We start from the raw sequence: 19,197 nt of genomic DNA, 5'->3' as shown, positions 1-19,197 counted from the left end.
CCCTCGCACGATGAGCGCCGTTTCGCAAAATTGCTTCTTCCGGGGGCATGACTAAATTACCACACTGCGAAAACATAGTGAATTTTCCCCTGCATATTCACTTATTCATGAAAAGCGCATGAGCTCTTAAGAAATCTTACACACATGCTGAAAAATATATACACAGTGTCAAATTGCAGATTTCAGATCCACATCATGTCAATTTATGCTTCAGACATATTGTATGTGCGAGTTTCACCCTTTAGTCCACAGCAATTATGTTCCATGGGAAGTACTCTAGACCAGAGTCACATTAGCGTATGGCATCCGATGCAAGAGAATCAAGCGGGAGCCGTGTGTCAATAGGCTGTGCTCCGATCCTCTCGAATGAGAATATCGGAGCACAAGTTCAGAGGAGATGGACAAAAAGTAATTTCTCCATCTCCTTTGATGCTGGCATCCTCGGGAATCGCACTGCACTCGGGTGACATTCGAGTGCAGTGGAATGTTTGACATGCACCCATAGACTTGTATGGGTGCATGCGATCCAAATATTGCATGCAATAGTAGCATGCTTCATTTTCTCTCAATCTGATCTCGATCCAATCCTAGCTAAAAAAAAAAACGCAGATGAGCACAAAATCATAGAATAACATTGATCTGAATGCAATCCGAGTTTTTAATTGGATTGCATTCATCTGATTTATTCGCAAGTGTGAGCAAGCCCTTAGGTTAAGTTCCCATGATGAGGCTAGTTCTAGTTAGTTTTTGATGTTGAAGATTTTCTGCAGTACTTCTGCACCTATTAGGTAAATTAATTTTTTTTCACAGCATTTTTTATTGTTTTTTTGCTTGTGTTTTTATAGAGTTTTTGGAGCTGCAATTTGTATCTCTTGTTGCTTTGTCATGTTTTACATAAAGCCTCTTTGTTTATGGAACTTCTTGGTATTTGCCATGTTGTGGGTGTCAAAAACACACCGCAGGTCAGTTTTTGTATCATAAAAAAATGAAGTGGGCATGAGATTTCTATAAATCCCATCTGCTTTGATGGAATGGTAAAAACTCAAGAAAAACTCACTGTGGAAACCTTACTCTTGTATTTCTTTGTATAGCTGTGCGCTTCATGTTTGTTACTTGTCTGCACCTGTCTTTTTTTTCATTACTCCTTGGTTTTGGTATTGCCCTTATTAACCTTTCATTTTACTTACTTATGCTTTGTTTTGATACCATTCATCTTGCATGAGATTATCATGTTATTTTACTTCTCAAGTATATTAGTTGATATAGAAAATTCTGCTGCACGCAGTGCAACAGGTTTATATTTGTATTGGAAGGAGTTCCTGATGAGCAAACGTACTCGGATAGCTTGCTTTCTGAGCATGCTTTGCTTGGGTGTTATACGAATATTGCTACGTTCACATTTGCGTCTTTGGGCGCAGCGTCGTCGACGAATACCGACGCATGCGTCATGCTCCCCTATCTTTAACATGGGGGGCGCATGGACATGCGCTGGTATGCGTTGTGAAGCATTGTACGATGCATGCGTCATTTGGGCGCACCAGACAGAGCGCGGGCGACGCTACATGTAGCATTTTGCCTGCGCCAAATTTCCAATCAAAAACGCATGCAACGTACTTGCGTCGTACATGCGCCAAAAAAACACATTAGTGTCTATGATAAACGCATAGGGCACAGGTGCCTGCGTTGACCTGCGTTGTACAACGCATGCGCCTTTTGAGAAAAAACCCATTGATGAAGTGTCTAGACAGTAAAAGCATTTTAGGACAACGCATGCGTCAAAAAACGCTGCGTTGTGTATATGCGTTTTGAGTTGCGCCGACGACACTGCGCCCAAAGACTCAAATGTGAACATAGCTTATGTTCGACATGCTCGAATACTGTGTTCAATCCCCCGTGGGTGCAGGATTCGGGGCTGTTAGGATGCCACAACATATGCCACTTATAGCCTAACAAACAGGCAATCCCTGCATGTGTTGCTGCTGTCTAACAGCCCTGAATCATGCAGCCGCGGGGTCTTGAACATATTAATCGAGCACGCTGAAGATACTCGGATAACAAGTGTGAAGTTGAAGGTGGGTTTCAGGCACATAAATAGAATTAGCGGGTCACAACGCAGCAGAAAACATTCGATGAGTTGCACTAGGCACCATCACACTTTATTTCTCCTGAGAGCCATTGACACAATTTATTAAAACTAGTACAAACATTAAAAATTAGCTGAAACTCATCTAATTTATGTGACATGCTTTTTTGCACAAGTTTCCATTTATGAGTACGTTTGCTTATCATTGAAATAAAAATTTTAAATTCTCTGTCAAAATAAACATTTTCTGGGATCCATAACAGCTGTATGAGAAGTTATGTGCAGGTTTCACAGAAGACAATGATAAATGTACTGATGTTTATCCTGACAATGCAACATAGGTCCAGTTCTAAAGTACAGCTGTTAATATATGCCAGTATTTTAGAAGAGATCCGTTCTATTCTGACACCTAATATCTCATTCACATGTCATTGATTTTCTTGTACAAGAAAATCCATCTGAGTTTCATCAGTGTTTTGCGTTTCCGTGCGGTCGCTGCACACCTCAAATCGCTGCATGCAGACACATCCGCATACAAGGCATGTCCCTGCGTACCCAATGTTAAAGATAGGTATGCAGGGAAACGCAGGAGGCAGGTGACAGTAAGCGGAGCCTGGACGGAGCTTCTCGGAGGAAGCAAGGAGGAAGTACGCTGCCATCCGCAGTGCAAAGCAAGTCTGAAACCAGCCTTAGCTATGGACTGCTGCGCTCAGCATAAGCAACGATCAAGACGTTAAAGCACTGAGTATAACAGTGCTTCAGTGCGTTCCATTTTTCCAACAGAAAAAAATGTCCTGCATTGCACAAAAAAGAACCTAGATGGACCTCATAATGATCACGTAACTGATGCGAATAGATACATTTGTACAGAAATTTTGCTTGTTCGTTTAAACAGAACAGAGAAACAGATTGCATGGAAATGTGAACTTAAGGTACGTTCACACATAACGATATCGTTAATGATATCGTTGCTTTTTGTGACGTAGCAACGATATCGTTAAGGAAATCGTTCTGTGTGACAGAGACCAATGATCAGGCCCCTGCTGGGAGATCGTTGGTCGCTGAGGAAAGTCCAGAACTTTATTTAGTCGCTGGACTCCCTGCAGACATCGCTGGATCGGCGTGTGTGACACCGATCCAGCGATGTCTTCACTGGTAACCAGGGTAAACATCGGGTTACTAAGCGCAGGGCCGCGCTTAGTAACCCGGTGTTCACCCTGGTTACCAGCGTAAAAGTAAAAAAACAAACACTACATACTTACCTACCGCTGTCTGTCCCCGGCGCTCAGCTTCTCTGCACTCCTCCTGCACTGACTGTGAGCTTCGGTCAGCCGGAAAGCAGAGCGGTGACGTCACCGCTCTGCTTTCCGGCTGCTGTGCTCACAGTCAGTGCAGGAGGAGTGCAGAGAAGCTGAGCGCCGGGGACAGACAGCGGTAGGTAAGTATGTAGTGTTTGTTTTTTTTACTTTTACGCTGGTAACCAGGGTAAACATCGGGTTACTAAGCGCGGCCCTGCGCTTAGTAACCCGATGTTTACCCTGGTTACCCAGGGACCTCGGCATCGTTGGTCGCTGGAGAGCTGTTTGTGTGACAGCTCTCCAGCGACCAAACAGCGACGCTGCAGCGATCGACATCGTTGTCGGTATCGCTGCAGCGTCGCTGAGTGTGAAGGTACCTTTAGCCTAACTTTAGTTGCATCAGCATTTTCTGTGCTTGGGCAGTAAGTGGTTCAAATAATGGACTTGTGAAAGGGACTCAAGGAGTGCTAATGGTTCATGCGTTAGGAGATGCAAAATACTTGCCTTGCCCTGAGCACTGGCAACCCACGCCTAGCCACTGGGAGGAGAAGACCATATTTTCATGTCTTCCCATCATGGCATTGAGGTTTTAAAAGACCTATCTATCATCAGGTTTCAACAAGTTTTTGTGAATTGTAGACAATGTAAGAAAGCATGTTCCTAGGTGGCACTAAGCCCGTGTCACCTTCTCCCTTCCTTTCACCTCTTAGCCTCCTATAAACTGATAAGTTTTTCTATGTCTCTCCCTCCCTTTCTGCCTTTCACTTCCTCTCACTCTCTTTTTCTCTGTGGTTACTTATATGACGTCAGGGGAGAGGCTCCAATTCTCTCTCCCTCCCAAAAATTCCTGCTCCCCCTCCTTTCTCTTCCATTCGCTCTCTCCTCCTCTCCCTCCCCCCTCCCACAGATCACCCAGTCTGGCTTTAAAGGAAGGTAGGAGCAAGAAATGGCACTCTGTCCTGGCTAGAAAACAGAGAGCTGGGCTACCGGCAACCAACAGCCAATAACTTTCCTGGGCCTCGACATGCTGCTTATCACAGGTACCCAACTTCCTGAAACTTTTCTATACATCTTTCTTCCTTGCTGTGCATCTGGCTGGGCCGCCTCAATCTACACCTCCAACTTGCTCACTCATTGCCTCTTCCTCTCTTGTAGACCTGTCTTTCACACCCGTCTCTTCCCCTTCATCAATGATCTCCGACCATGGCTTACATTTGCTGTTTGAACCTGTTGATTATTTTATTCATTGCATCTGGAGTACGTCCTTTGGTTTTCCTAACTTATAAGGTTTGTGCTGATTCTTGTTAATCAGCTCTCATTTTTTATCCCACAGTGTTTTACAGTTAGGGGGTCAGGATACAATATTGACAACATGTACTGCTATGAAATTATACAGAGATCCCTACCCACTTGTGCTTACCATCTATTGTACTGCTCCTTATTCTTGCATTATTCTCATTTCTAAGCACTATGTTACCAAAGCTAAAATGTGGTGACTTCCATAATAATCATTTTACACTCGCCTTCAGTGACCTATTACTGGGCATGTATAGATCATATGTAGTGATAATACACATGGTTGAATATTATGCAAACCAAGTCATGATACCCACAAAAAACAAATACTTGAGGATTCAAAAGTGTCTGAAAAGGACTAAAAGAAATGGTCTGTGTAAGAAATGAGTAACAACTTCAACTGTGTCATTTGAGGGTGAAACAGGAGAGGAGCCCTAGAGACAGACACTTGTAGAAAAGTGTCAATATCAAAGACATCTCTTAGTTCCCCACCCAGAGCACTGACAGACAACACTCTAGCACGCAGCTCCTCTGACTTGCTGGGCTCACCACCCCCGTCTTATCCTGATTGTATGCGTCTTTCAGTCTACTCTATTTTAGTGTACCTTAAATTATTTTCCACTGTAGTAATTCCCATCTGACTATCTCCCTGTATATTTTGGTCACCCTTTATTCTTTGGCACTCTTCTTCTTGTCCTTGTTTAGCCTTCTGTTTGATTTTTTTGCTTTCTTTTATACCTGGATATCCGACTTCTGTAAGTTTATAACTGCCTTTTCTGATACGCCTCTTCTGTCACTTTGCTATGAAGTCATTTTACCTTTTTGAAGTTTCTTCTTTATTCTTTTGAGATAATTCTATGCACTAATTATTAATTTGGACATTTTTCTATAATTATATGTTGTCACCATTGTCACATATGTCTGTAATTTCCCATTTTTCAGCATTCGCCTAACCTATTTTCTTTCCATCCTTGGTTTCCTTTGTATCTCTTTTTTAAGTGATTTTTACTTTTTAAAACAAGGACCATAACATTTCATCTATCCTTCCTTTGCTTCTTTGAACCTTAGGTTAAATGTTTTCTTATGTCTTTCAATGAGTGAAAAATTCTGGAGATGTTCCAGAGGAGAACTGTGAGAACAATAAAAAGTTAATAGAAACATACTAGTCCAATATTTGTCAGAAACCCTTAAAATTGAAACAGGCTTTAACGCGGTACCTTTAAAACCATCTATAGTTCAGTGATGCATTTGGTTGTGTATTTGTTTTGACCTTTTGCTCAACTCGTATGAGATTTTCTTTGAAGTCATCTAAAATTAACTTGTCATTCATGCAAAGGCTCCTTAATTTTTCAATAATTGAAGAAAAAATATTTTATATTTTTGGCTGTGCATAATTCAGTGTCATCTGCATACTTGCTTTTTACTCTGGCTGTCTTTTTTCCTGTTCTATAGACCTTTTGGATTTTTTTTCTCCTTGGTTGTCACTATTGTCATTTGTTGAAGGGTTTCTATATGTTGTTGCTTTTTTACTTGTCCCTACTTTAGCCTGTTTCCTCTCATTTCTACAAAGCTCACATGTGCTTCCTATTAAAAGTAAAAACAGAGAATGAGGAACCAAAATAGTAAGATAGAGGTGTCAAAAGAAAGAATACGTAATGAGAAAACAGGTCAACAGGATTTATTTATTTTAAATTATTTTCAAAATTCCTTCTCAGTGACTTCATTGAACTGTAGTTGTTTTTACACTGATTTTTTTCACTTTTAGTCAAGCACCCTTGCTACATAGACTAGATGTGCATGGTTGAGCTAGAGTTCAAGATTGCATCTGATTAGACTATTATTAGGCAAAAATACCATTTGGTTCACAAACATAACTTACGTCTATGTAACTGACATTTAAATCTACAATTAAATATTCCAGGTTGGACTCATGAGTACAAGAAACAACAGTGTGCGCTGATATTCATGGATAAAAATGCAGTATGACATTTTCTTTTCTAATGAAGATTAGTCAAAAACAGCTATTCTTTCCAAAGAGGATAGAACAGAATATGAAAAGAATGTCCACAAATTTTAGGGTCTTTAAATTGCATTTCAAAGCGAGCCATTTTTTTCATTATAACAATCTATTTTTAATATTAAAACGTTGCATGCAAAATACTGCAATAGTTAAGGGTTAATAAATGAGTAACCTACATAACATTTCAGCATCAATTCTGTATTAATGGAACTGAACTGATAATTACTAAATAATAGGCCCATACTTGGCAGTCATATACATTTCTATTCCAATGTGACTTTCCGGCCCTGGAAATAAAAATTGTAAAGGAAATAATGGGAGATACATGTTTTAAAAATTCATCATGTGTCTCGCTAAGAAGCGGAAATTAAAATTCATGCTGGAGAAAATTCTACCTAAAACAATTTTGATATTTGTTGATTCTAATAGTCGCTGTTAAAGATGTCGAGCTCTAAGAAATGCTAATTTTCACAATAATAAGCACAATTATTAATTTTGAATTGCTTATATGTTTTGTACTTATGACATATCATATAATTTCCATATATATTAATATGTATTCTAGTATATGTTACATTTCATACTAGACATTTACTAGCCATTTGTATAGTGATATTAATTTTCTTTTTTATGTTTTTTTTTTGTTCCTTTACTGTCATTCCTGCGTGTTTCACACTTATCACTTCCTTTTTTCTACTACCTGCACCTGCCACTCCTTTAACTAATTCTTTGTTGTAACCATCTGCATCTCAAGAGGGCTCCCAAAGAGTCCTATGTGCTATACTTGTGTCCCTCTTGCATGCTATTTCAATTGATGCTCTAAACGTAACAGATCCTCTTGCTCGAACTTCAATTCAAAAAAGCTACGACCTCACAAAATATCTGGAACACCAACTACGTTCTCTGGCTGGGCCGTATGTGAGTACCATCTTCTCTTACCAGTTTGTTCTCAGTTATTTTCCACCTAGGGGTGAATGAAATCTGGTATGGAAAGAGTTTTCATCTAATCTGACTTCATGTTCAAACTCTGTTGATAGTTGTATACAGCAAATGAAATAGTATCTCAATATATGGAAAGACTTGCTCTACTTCCTTGCTGCATTCAACACTTCTTTCAAGCTGAAGAGTGGTGATTTTTTTCATTGTTAATAAATACAGCTTGATAAAAACTAATAGATAAAATACAAATAAAAAATAATAAAAAAATAAATAATTATACTATTGAAAATTTATAAAAAAAATAGTTATAATTTTTTAAATATTAGAAAGGTTTGGCATTACATGTTAAAGAGGTTCTTGGCTGAAATCAAGTTGACTATTGAACAACCACTAGTCTTCAAACCTCTATTCTACGGTGTGCAATCATACACTCTCCCACACAGGCTATGATGGACAGTGCCCATCCATTTAGGGGAGTGCAGAGTTTTACAGTGGGGTAGGGTGCAAATCTGCGGCTTAACCGGGTGGCTCTATGACTTTAGAGTATCGCGTTCACACAAACTCACCATAGTCTTCAACTTTAAAGAGGTTGTCCATAACACAGAATGTAAAATAAAAAAAATAATACTCATCTTCAAGATCAGCACCATTCCTGCCGTGTGGGCGTTGTGTCTCCCGTCAGTCATGTGTCATTTTTATGTGACTGCTGCAGCCAATCAGCAGGTGTTGATCAACTGTAGCCTTTTCAGTATGTTTTCAGAGAGGAACTCCAGAAGACACAGCACCAACACAACAAAAACATTACTGGCCTAGGAAATAAGTCTCAAGGGGTTTTTTGGTATTTGTCCTGTACTGCAAAGCTACTAAGAAGCCAGTACTGGACAACCCCTTTAACAAGTTTGTTTAAAAGTGTAGATTTGTTTATAACAACTGTTTTTTCTCATAAAACCACGACAGCTCAATCTGGCAGCATTGCCAGTGCTGTCACTTTGATGAGAAAACCCTTCATGGACATAAGCAATCATGCCTGCACACTCGCAGGATTTATTTTTTAGCCTAGAACACAAGTGTAGCTACACTAGCCATTTATACTGGCCGTGAAAACATTGGGTCCACACTTCGAGATTTTTTTTACATTATATATTACTTTGTAAATTAGTTGTTTGTTTCTCGGAACTTAACTAATATCAGTATTTATATCAGTATCCCACACATATGAACCCATAGATATTTCCCATGTCATGTGCAATAAGTAAAAATCAAGGTCATATATTGCATAGTTGTACCGCCTATCGCTCCGGTGGAGCTATGGAAAAGGGTTGGTCAGGAACCCTATCCTGAAAAGAGAGGTAGGAACCAACCTACATTACATGCGCCTGAAACAGAGGCTTTCAAACTTTGGACCTTGCTGTCATGACGTGAGGGATGAAGTGGCACCAGGACAAGGCCTCATCTTATGGGTTGCTTTTCAATCTTCAATGTAACCTATATTTTTTATTTCTATTCTTCCTCCAAGTCTATATATCAGCATTTACTGTCATAAAACCACTTATTCTCGACAGGAAACTATGGCCAAAATGTCTCAGATTTTGACCATCCTCCCTTCTTTTTGTGCTGCGCTGTAGCTTAACGAGTGGGCGGCAGGAGTGCTGTAGTGGTATCCAAATTCGTAATGTTGGTAAAAACATTCCATATCTCATATCAAATAACATTAATTATTAGTGTTTAGCCAAATGTCAATTCTCAATGACACAGGAGTGTTCTCAGCCATTTTAGTGACGTCTCCATCTTGAAACCGGATCTTCTGAAAAATCACACAAGTAATTATGAAGGATGAGCTCATGAAGGTGGGCTCAACCTCAGTGTAGACTTTAAGGTTTTACAATAATTTGCGCAATGTCATGTAATATTAATATCCATCCAAAGACTTTTTCATGTGCGCTAATCCGCAGTGTCACTCATAATAACATTTTTTAGGATTACATAATGGCCGCTGTGTATAAGCTGCAGATTCACATCAAATTGGTGTTACATTGCCTCATATGTTACAGAATGATTTCACAAAATGTATAGGAAATATTTTGGTAACAACACCCTCCAAATCATGTAAAAAAAATGGTCATGGCAAGTGAAATAGAAATAGCTCCACCTTTTTTTCCTACCTGTCAAGTTAATTTTTATTAGGCATTCATGTGATCTCACATTTACTGTTTAGCAACTTTAAAGATCAAAGGGTCCCAACCTTCATTAAGCTTTATATGTAGACTTCAGGACTGCTCAGAATTTACTCCTGCATTAGCATGCTTGTAGAAAGTTGGACAATGAAACCTGAAGAGAAATACAGCCAAATAAAAGTGACGCTGTGATTTCAAGCGAACTTGCAGCCGAATATCTCTAGCTCCTCCCCTCTCCATAGATTTTTATAAGCAGCAAGTGTCACAGAATACAGACTTTACCCATGAATTTAGAATTGATGTTCAGTCCAAAAGGAAACAAAAATGAGATTTCTCTGATAAGATTTATTACAAAGATTTTTTTTTTCAAATATAATATCGATTTATAGAAAAAAAAAAAGAATCGAAATGGCCATTACTCTCTAAATCTAACTAGACAATATTTCTTGCCAGATAAACTCCAGTGTAGGAATCTGTAATTTTATAAAATATATATATATAATATAATACTGTCATATTAATATTTAAAGGGAATCTTTCAGCAGGTTTGTACTATATAATCTGTAGGATTTAAAATGCAGATTTCTGTGATGCCTCTCTTATTAAGCTCGATGGTTTTGTTTACTATGAGTGTTTCAGCTTTAGGAGCTTATCATTGCTGAGACACAGCAGCACGTGCCCCCTCCTGTGATAAGCAGCTCACTTTCTATGAACATGGAGAACCTGGTGTGGGCGGGGGCAGTTTTCTCAGCTCTGCTTCCTTTAAATCTAAAAGCTCTGATTGTGTCAGAACGGCTGCACCCAGTAATACAAATGATACATCATTGGGATTCAGCTTCTCTTTGTCTGCATTACGCTGCTCTCAGATGAGGTAGCAAAAACCTGCTGACAGATTCCCATTAAGCACACTGTGCTTGGTATATTTCCATAGCTGAATTAAAGGGGTAGAAAACAAGACATGCATAAGGTCTCTCATTTCATTGTAGTGTTATTTGGATGCTGTTGGTGGTATCACTTAGAAATTTTACAGCATTACAATTTTGAAGTAACAGAAAATTTGCCTTAAAACCATAAGCTGCATGGTGGGCTACTTTGCCGGTTGCTTTGGCCCTATTCTCTATAAATCTGGACTTGTATATATGATTACATTCTCAGTAATCTTATTGACTCCAAACATCTGATCATCTCATATATTTAGTTTTCAAGAGATAAAGGAGTGGTAAATTACCTTTTAGGCAGGGATCACACATGCGAGAAATATGGACGAATCTCGCATTTAATACCCGGCATTGCCGCCGTCACTCAGGAGCGGCGTATGCGGCTGCATGTATTGCTATGCGGTATGCAACATGCACGCTGTCAGGATTCCACCCTGTTGCCTGCTTGAGTGTTCATCATGTAACTGCAAATATACAATTTGCATAGTTGTGATCATGTGTCAACAAGCGATTTTTCCTGTTTCCTACTATGCAGTGTTGTTTTTAAAGAAGCAGAAAAGAAGCTAATCAGCACATGATCGTAACTATGTAAATCGCATACTGGCAATCACGTGACAACCGAGCCAAGCCGGTGACAGAGTGCAACCCTGACACTGTGCAAGTTGCACACCTTCAGGATTCGGCAATCTGCAGTAACACACAATAAATGACTGAAAACATTTAGTTAAAGCCTGGAAAGCCCCAATAAGTGAAGAACTAACTTTATATTCCCTTAGGTTTTTTTCCTGCTGGGTTTAATCTTACATGTAATTAAAAATAAGCCAAATGTTCTCCTCTGTTCACAACAAACATATAAATATAAAGCATTCAGCTCAAATCTAAGAAAAAGGTTACTGGAGGCCATAAATTGAGATATGCCTTGTACAAGTGAGCTCTTATGTGATATAATGAAAATTCTAAAGGGCCTATGATGGGATATAGGAAAGGGGTGCAACTCCTGCTGCTTAAAAGACCTTTACGGGTAATGATTTCCCAATAGGGAGAAGTGACATATGGTACAAAAATAATATTCTGTCCTGTAGATACTATTGGAGCCTATTTACAGTCTTTGTACAAAAAAGCAGTGGATCAACTTAACAGATTTGTAGCTTGGGCGGTAATACACTAAAAAATAAATGGAAAAGAAACCCAGTGTTTTAATCCAGATAGGCTGGATATGGTTAAATCTTTTTAAACACTACCAGGGATTATAGATGGAAAAGCTATTTGGAGAATTAGACAGATATACGTAAAAGAGGTTTTATTGGAAAATACCAGGAAATGTGCGAGTCGGTTATATAAAGGGATGGGTGGAGCTAGAGGCACATAAACCCTGCAGCATACATGTCCTTAGTGGTGTGTACACATAAACACAGGTGCAGATCAGTATACATTGCTTTATAAGACCCTCTCGTCTCCACGCTTTTCACTCTCTCCAGTTCTCAAGATGTTTGGCTCGGTGCGGTCTAAAATGAGACCGCTTCCGTTACACTGAGCCAAAAGAGGGTGCGAAAAAGAGAGACAGATGTACATAGCAAAATGCAGTCAAAATCCAGGACGTGCGCAGAGATACAAAGGCAAAAGCCTAAGGTAAAGGAACAATGTCAGGAAAACCCAACCTCGCCGGAGTCTTGAGGACTTGACTGAAGGAGGAGACGATTGTGTTTTGGCTTGGAGAAAGCCTGATTATAATATGAGAAATGGCAGCGGTCTCGCTTTCTACACACTGTGTAAACTTTGTGTGATTAAAGGCAGCGCTCCCTGCCTGTCTCTCTTCACGGACCTCTCTAACTTGGCTCTCTCTCTTTCCATTCTCCCCCCACCGCCTGCTTCTTCTGTTCCCTACTTTGTTGTCTTCTTCTTGTCTTTTCTCACAGTTTCTTTTCCCGTGCGTAGTCCTGTCACACTGCTCCGCTCTTTCCTGTCATGTAATTATATCTGGCCTGCCTTGGGCTTTGGTACAAATTACAGTAACATCCTGCTTTATGGGGTCTCAGTCTCCTTGCTGGGGGCATGGCCTGGAGGAGCCAAATAAATCTAGACTCACAAGATCACAACTAAAACACATTCATATGCCTTTTTTTCACAGTCACCAACACTTTGCTACTTTTTTGGGGATAATAACACTTTTGTATTTTTTTGCCATTTTCCTTGCAGCCAATGAAGTCAATGTAGAAAAATGGCATGAAAAAGGGAGGTTTATATATCTTGTACGGGAAAAACAACGGAGCAAAAAATGCAAATTCTAAGTGAACGGGGACAAAAAAAACACCAAATCCAATGGTTTCAGGTACTGTAGATGTAGGTTTACAGACCTCTGTTTGACCCTAGAACACATTAGAGTTCCTATTAATTGTGCATTTGTGATAAACTTTACATTAAAAGAAATTTCTCATCCTGAAAGTCATAAGCACAACTCATAGTTATTAGACTATGATTATTACAAGCTTTTAGGAATAATCCAAGACACTTCTACCTGAAAAACCACATGATAGAAATTAATTTAAAGTAAAAGGTCGTAACGTGTAGATCATCATTAGTTTCTATAGCCAGTGTGTAATGAGTGCTGGATACCATATATATGTATATATTTTTACTTTATTTTCATTAAAAGTTCTTTTTTACCTTCACCACTCGCTGGACACACCTGCTTTTCTGTTAAAAGGATGTGTTGACCTAAAAAACACTATTCTTCATAAAATGAGGCATTTTATATACTGGTAATAAGGACTATACACCCCTGTGCGGATTATATAATGACCCTAGCTACATGTTAAATGGAATTTATTCCAGCAATGTGTCCCTTACCGGACTGATTGGTGTAGGTTTGGTAGAATCCTTGTTTTCTCTGTTGCAGATGTAGCAATAGGCCGAATGCTGAGCTGTGTATAATGCATTCAGAAAGATGCCAATCAGTGGTGGGGGCGGGGTTACACAGATTAACCTGACTAGCCTGCAGGTGAGACCTAGTCAGGCAGTAATAATCCCCTACTGATAAAACCCTGATTGCATTGAAACACACAACCCAATAAGTGTCACATCATTGGAATCAGGATCTCTGCCTCTACATTCTGCTGCTTACAAATTAAATAGCTAGAAACTGCAGACAGATTCCCTTTAATAAAAATATATTATTGTTACAAAATCAAAGACCAATTCAAACTATATATTGTAGCAGGTAATAATTTACATTGTTTTTATGTTATGAAATTATTCTAAAGTAAAAATATTACAATTTAGATAATAACCCTTCTTTAAAAAAGGAGTTTCTGATCACTGACTTCTAAACTGGTTGATGTTTAGTACTTGTACGCATTCATGGATAAGCATTCACAAAGCTCAAATTTGATGGGAACAACAGTGCTTTATCCTGTCAAGAACATGGACAATACAAGAGAACTCAATAAACACCTATAAAAGTCAGTAATTATTGTTCGCCACTGGTGGTATCTCTATATTTGATGGGTCCTACACTGCAATACTAACAGAAACTACTGTGCAGATTGGATCAAAGCCTAATCTATGCAGTTGACACCAATTTTGATGTGCCAAGGAGATGTTTGTCAAGATGTCCTACCTTCATAGTTCACTAAAGTTGAATTTACACCCACCGACCATGGCCTACAATGCTTGCCAGCATATGTCCACAAGCCAATATTCGGTGAACAAGCATTCCGGTGAATCATTCCAGATTATCATCTCATCCAAATGGACCTTTACATTCGACATAAGAATAGAAGTAGATGGCTAAAACATATGTGTATTTAGTGTGAGAAAATATGACTGTTGTTCATAGATTACATAATTATGGCAGAGTCTGTCTCTCTGGGATCCAGCAGTTCATGTTCCCCTTGTCTTGAAGGTCTCCACAATTTTTTGAACGATGTAAATGATCAATTTCACTTCAAAGTAAGTTTGGCTCCCTGGTTATGTAACACTAGATCGCATCAGGAGGGCGGTAATGTCACGATGGGGACAGGCAGGCGGCGCCGTTGTTTCCTAATGGCATCCTGTGATAATCTAATGACTTTTGCATCAGGGGACTCGTGCTTGACGCCTACACTTATATGCATTGTTTTTGTCCCAGCAATGCTGTTGCTCTTCAAGAGTCTCATTTGCCCTTTGTTGTCTTCGAAGTTGTGCCTTTGCTGCTTTCCTTTCATTGTTATTGACGTACTTTTTATGAGCAGCCATGTTGGCTTTGATATTTGCTTTTTAAAGGGGTTTTCCTATGAACAAAAGTTCATTTTAAAAATTGTCTGTCTGTTCGTGTACCGAGCATACCACAGCTCCTGGGCAGGAGAGGAAGCAAAAGACAATACTGACATTACAGCAGGAGACTTTTTGTGAGGTAAAATATTTTTTAAAAACAGTCAGTGAAATTGTTTACCTCACAAAATGAATCCTCTGTGATTACCAAATTGAATAACTCCAAGTCTGATAACCTGTCTCAGCTCTGCAGTCCTCCCATTCCCTTAACCCCTTAACCTCCAGAGCTTTTTTCAGTTTTGCGTTTTTGTTTTTCGCTCCCCTTCTTCCCATAGCCATAACGTTTTGATTTTCCCATGAATATGACATTGTGAGGGCTTGTTTTTTGCAGGACGAGTTGTACTTTTGAGTGACACCATTGCTTTTACCATGTCATGTACTAGAAAACAGGAAAAAAATTCCAAGTGCAGTGAAATTGCAAAAAAAAGTGCAATCCCACACTTGTTTTTTGTTTGGCTTTTTTACTAGGTTCACTAAATGTTAAAACTGACCTGTCATTATGATTCTCCAGGTCATTACAAGTTCATAGATACCAAATATGTCTGGGTCCTTTCTTATATAAGTGGTGAAAAAAAATTCCAAACTTTGTTTAAAAAGCAAAAAATACCCGTAGCATCTCCATTTTTCTTGATCTCGGGGTTGGGTGAGGGCTTATTTTTTGCATGTCGAGCTGATGTTTTTAATGATATCATGTCGGTGCAGATATGATCTTTTGATCACCCGTTATTGCATTTTAATGCAATGTCGCGGCGACCAAAAAAACATAATTCTGGCGTTTTTACTTTTTTTCTTGCTACACTGTTTAGCGATCAGGCTAATCCTTTTTTTAGTAATAGATCGGGCAATTCTGAACGCGGCAATACCAAATATGTGTATGTCTCATTTTATTTTTATTGTTTTATTTTGAATGGGGCAAAAGAGAGGTGAATTGAACTTTTATTTTTTTAATTTTTTTATATATTTTTTTTAATTTGTTGTTGGCATGCTTCAATAGTCTCCACAGGAGGCTAGAAGCTGCCACAACCCAATCGGCTCTGCTACATAGAGGCAATGATCAGATCGCCTCTATATAGCGGATTTACTCACTTGCTAAGAGTTCCGACCACTGGGTGGCGCTCACTGACAACCATAGAGGTCTGCAGGAGACCTCTAGTTGTCATACTAACCCATCGGTGACCCGCGATCAGGTGACAGGGGTCACCGATGGGCGGATTTCCAGGGCGATTGCTGGAAGCGCATGTTAAATTCAGCTGTCAGAGTTTGACAGTGGCATTTAACAGGTTAATAGCCACAGGTGGATCGCGATTCCACCCATGGCTGTTCCGGCACATGTAAGCTGTTCAAAGCAGCCAACATGTGCTGGGTTGTCAAGCCAACACATCGGTGACCCGCAATCACGTGACGGGGGTCACCGGTGTGCGTATTTCCATCCGGAAGCGCTTGTTAAATGCCGCTGTCAGCTTTTCACAGCGGCATTTAATGGGTTAATATCCATGGGTGTATCGCAATTCCACCCACAGATATTCCGGGAACATGTCAACTGTTCAAAAGATCTGACATGTCCAGGGTTAATAACCTTGGTAACTCATCTATGAATCTGCTCTAGTTGAGGTAAGTCCTTCTCCACCTTCTACCAAGAGCCATAACTTTTTTTATTTTTCCGTCCACATAAACGTATGAGGGCTTGTTTTTTGCAGAGGTATACTTTTGAATGATACCCTTCATTTTACTATGTGATACACTGGTAATCGGGGAAAAAAATCCAAGTACTTTGAAATAGCAAAAAAAAGTGCAATTTCACAACAGTTTTTAGGATTTTTTATTTACTATGTTCACGATATGTTAAAACTGACCTCCCAATATGATTCTACAGGTCATTATGGTTACTCAGATATCAAACACACATAGATTTTTTATTATTTAGGTGCAGAAAAAAAAACCATATTAAAAAAAAATGCGTCGCCATTTTCTGAGACCTGTAAGGGTGTTTCCACGTTCAGGAAACGCTGCGTTTTTGACGCTGCATTGAGCCGCAGCGTCAAAAACGCAGCATCCAGATGTTACAGCATTGTGGAGGGGATTTCATGAAATCCAGTCTCCACTATGCATTAAAAGATGCATGCGGCAGACCCGCGGAAACGGACATGTGGTGCGTCTTTTAAGAACGCAGCATGTCCTTACATTGCAGAAACAACGCAAGGACAACACAGGTGACCTGCCAGAGACCTCAGCTGCAGATTTGGTCAGGATTTTACCTGCATAAAATCCTGACCAAATCCTGATGCAATCCTGAACGTAGACACATACCCTAACGCTTTGAATTTTTGGAATATTGGGTTGTGTGAGGGCTTATTTATTGCACCCTGAGCTGACGTATTTACTGACATCATTGTGGAGTTTATAGGATGTTTTGATTGCATCTTATTGCATTTTATTGCAATGTTACAGTGGCCAAAAAACAGCGTTTCAATTTTTTTTCTCGTTACACAAATTACTAATGGGACTAATAGATCGGAATTTTACGAAATACCAAAGCAATACCAAATACAGCTCTGGCAAAAATTAAGAGACCACCACATGAAAACCCATTCATCGGCAGCCCAATCTCCAGACCTGAGGAAGATGGACAGTCACAAGCTATCAAAGAAGAACTGCTTACATTTTTGTACCAGGAGTGGCATAAGGTCACCCAAAAGCAGTGTGAAAGACTGGTGGAAAGCTGTTGTGAATTCTGTGGTCGAGCTCCCTCCTGTGGTCACAAGTGGTACTTCGGCTGATTCTGTCTATGGGCTTCCGTTGGTGGATGTGAGTGGTACTGTGGCTTCTGAGTTTCCTTCCTCAGGTGATGAGGTTAAGTCGTTAGGTGCTGCTCTATTTAACTCCACCTAGTGCTTTGATCCTGGGCTCCAGTCAATGTTCTAGTATTGGTCTTGCTTCCTCCTGGATCGTTCCTGTGGCCTGTTTGCCCAGCATAAGCTAAGTTCTGCTGGTGTTACTTTTGTTTGCTATATTTTCTGTCCAGCTTGCTTTATTGGTTTTTCTTGCTTGCTGGAAGCTCTGAGACGCAGAGGGAGCACCTCCGTACCGTTAGTCGGTGCGGAGGGTCTTTTTGCCCCTCTGCGTGGTTGTTTGTAGGTTTTTGTGTTGACCGCAAAGCTATCTTTCCTATCCTCGGTCTATTCAGTAAGTCGGGCCTCACTTTGCTAAATCTATTTCATCTCTGTGTTTGTATTTTCTTCTTAACTCACTGTCATATGTGGGGCGCTGCCTTTTCCTTTGGGGAATTTCTCTGAGGCAAGGTAGGCTTATTTTTCTATTTTCAGGGCTAGCTAGTTTCTCTGGCTGTGCCGAGTTGCATAGGGAGCGTTAGGCGCAATCCACGGCTACCTCTAGTGTGGTGTGATAGGATTAGGGATTGCGGTCAGCAGAGTTCCCACGTCTCAGAGCTCGTCCTATGTTTTTTGGTTATTGTCAGGTCACTTTGTGTACTCTGAACTTCAAGGTCCATTGTGGTTCTGAATTACCTATTCATAACAGTACTGGAGGCCTAAAGTACTATGCTTCTCAATAGAGGGAAAAAGAAGTTCTGAGACCATTTTTTTTTCTTTGCACTGTGTTTTGCCTTTTTTTTTCCCCTAGACATTTGGGTGGTTCAGGACACAGGTGTAGTGATGGACATTAAAGGTCTGTCTTCATGTGTGGATCATCTCACTGCAAGAGTACAAAATATTCAAGACTTTGTGGCTCAGAATTCTATGTTAGAACCAAGAATTCCTATTCCTGATTTGTTTTCTGGAGATAGAGCTAAATTTCTGAGTTTCAAAAATAATTGCAAACTGTTTCTGGCGTTGAAACCTCGCTCCTCTGGTGACCCAGTTCAACAAGTTAAGATCATTATTTCTTTATTACGTGGCGACCCTCAAGACTGGGAATTTTCCCTTGCGCCAGGAGATCCTGCATTATGTAATATTGATGCGTTTTTTCTGGCGCTCGGATTACTGTACGATGAACCTAATTCAGTGGATCAGGCAGAGAAAAATTTGCTGGCTCTGTGTCAGGGTCAGGATGAGATAGAGATTTATTGTCAGAAGTTTAGAAAGTGGTCCGTGCTCACTCAATGGAATGAATGTGCGCTGGCAGC

General features: G+C 39.8%; 1 protein-coding gene across 1 annotated transcript in view; it reads left to right on the top strand.

The window, feature by feature from the left end:
- The first annotated feature begins 4,286 nt into the window (after positions 1-4,286).
- The window catches only part of CLCF1 (cardiotrophin like cytokine factor 1), a 122,703-nt gene continuing 107,792 nt past the window's right edge, over positions 4,287-19,197 (top strand). Inside the window, exons 1-2 of the mRNA XM_069752943.1 lie at positions 4,287-4,421; positions 7,452-7,615. Of these exons, the coding sequence (XP_069609044.1) occupies positions 4,406-4,421; positions 7,452-7,615 (180 nt within the window). The 5' untranslated portion in view covers positions 4,287-4,405. The remainder of the gene's footprint in view (positions 4,422-7,451; positions 7,616-19,197) is intronic.

This window comes from Ranitomeya imitator, chromosome 2 (genome assembly GCF_032444005.1).
Source record: "Ranitomeya imitator isolate aRanImi1 chromosome 2, aRanImi1.pri, whole genome shotgun sequence".
NCBI classification, from domain to species: Eukaryota; Metazoa; Chordata; class Amphibia; order Anura; family Dendrobatidae; genus Ranitomeya; species Ranitomeya imitator.
This window is presented reverse-complemented; position numbering and strand designations above follow the sequence as displayed.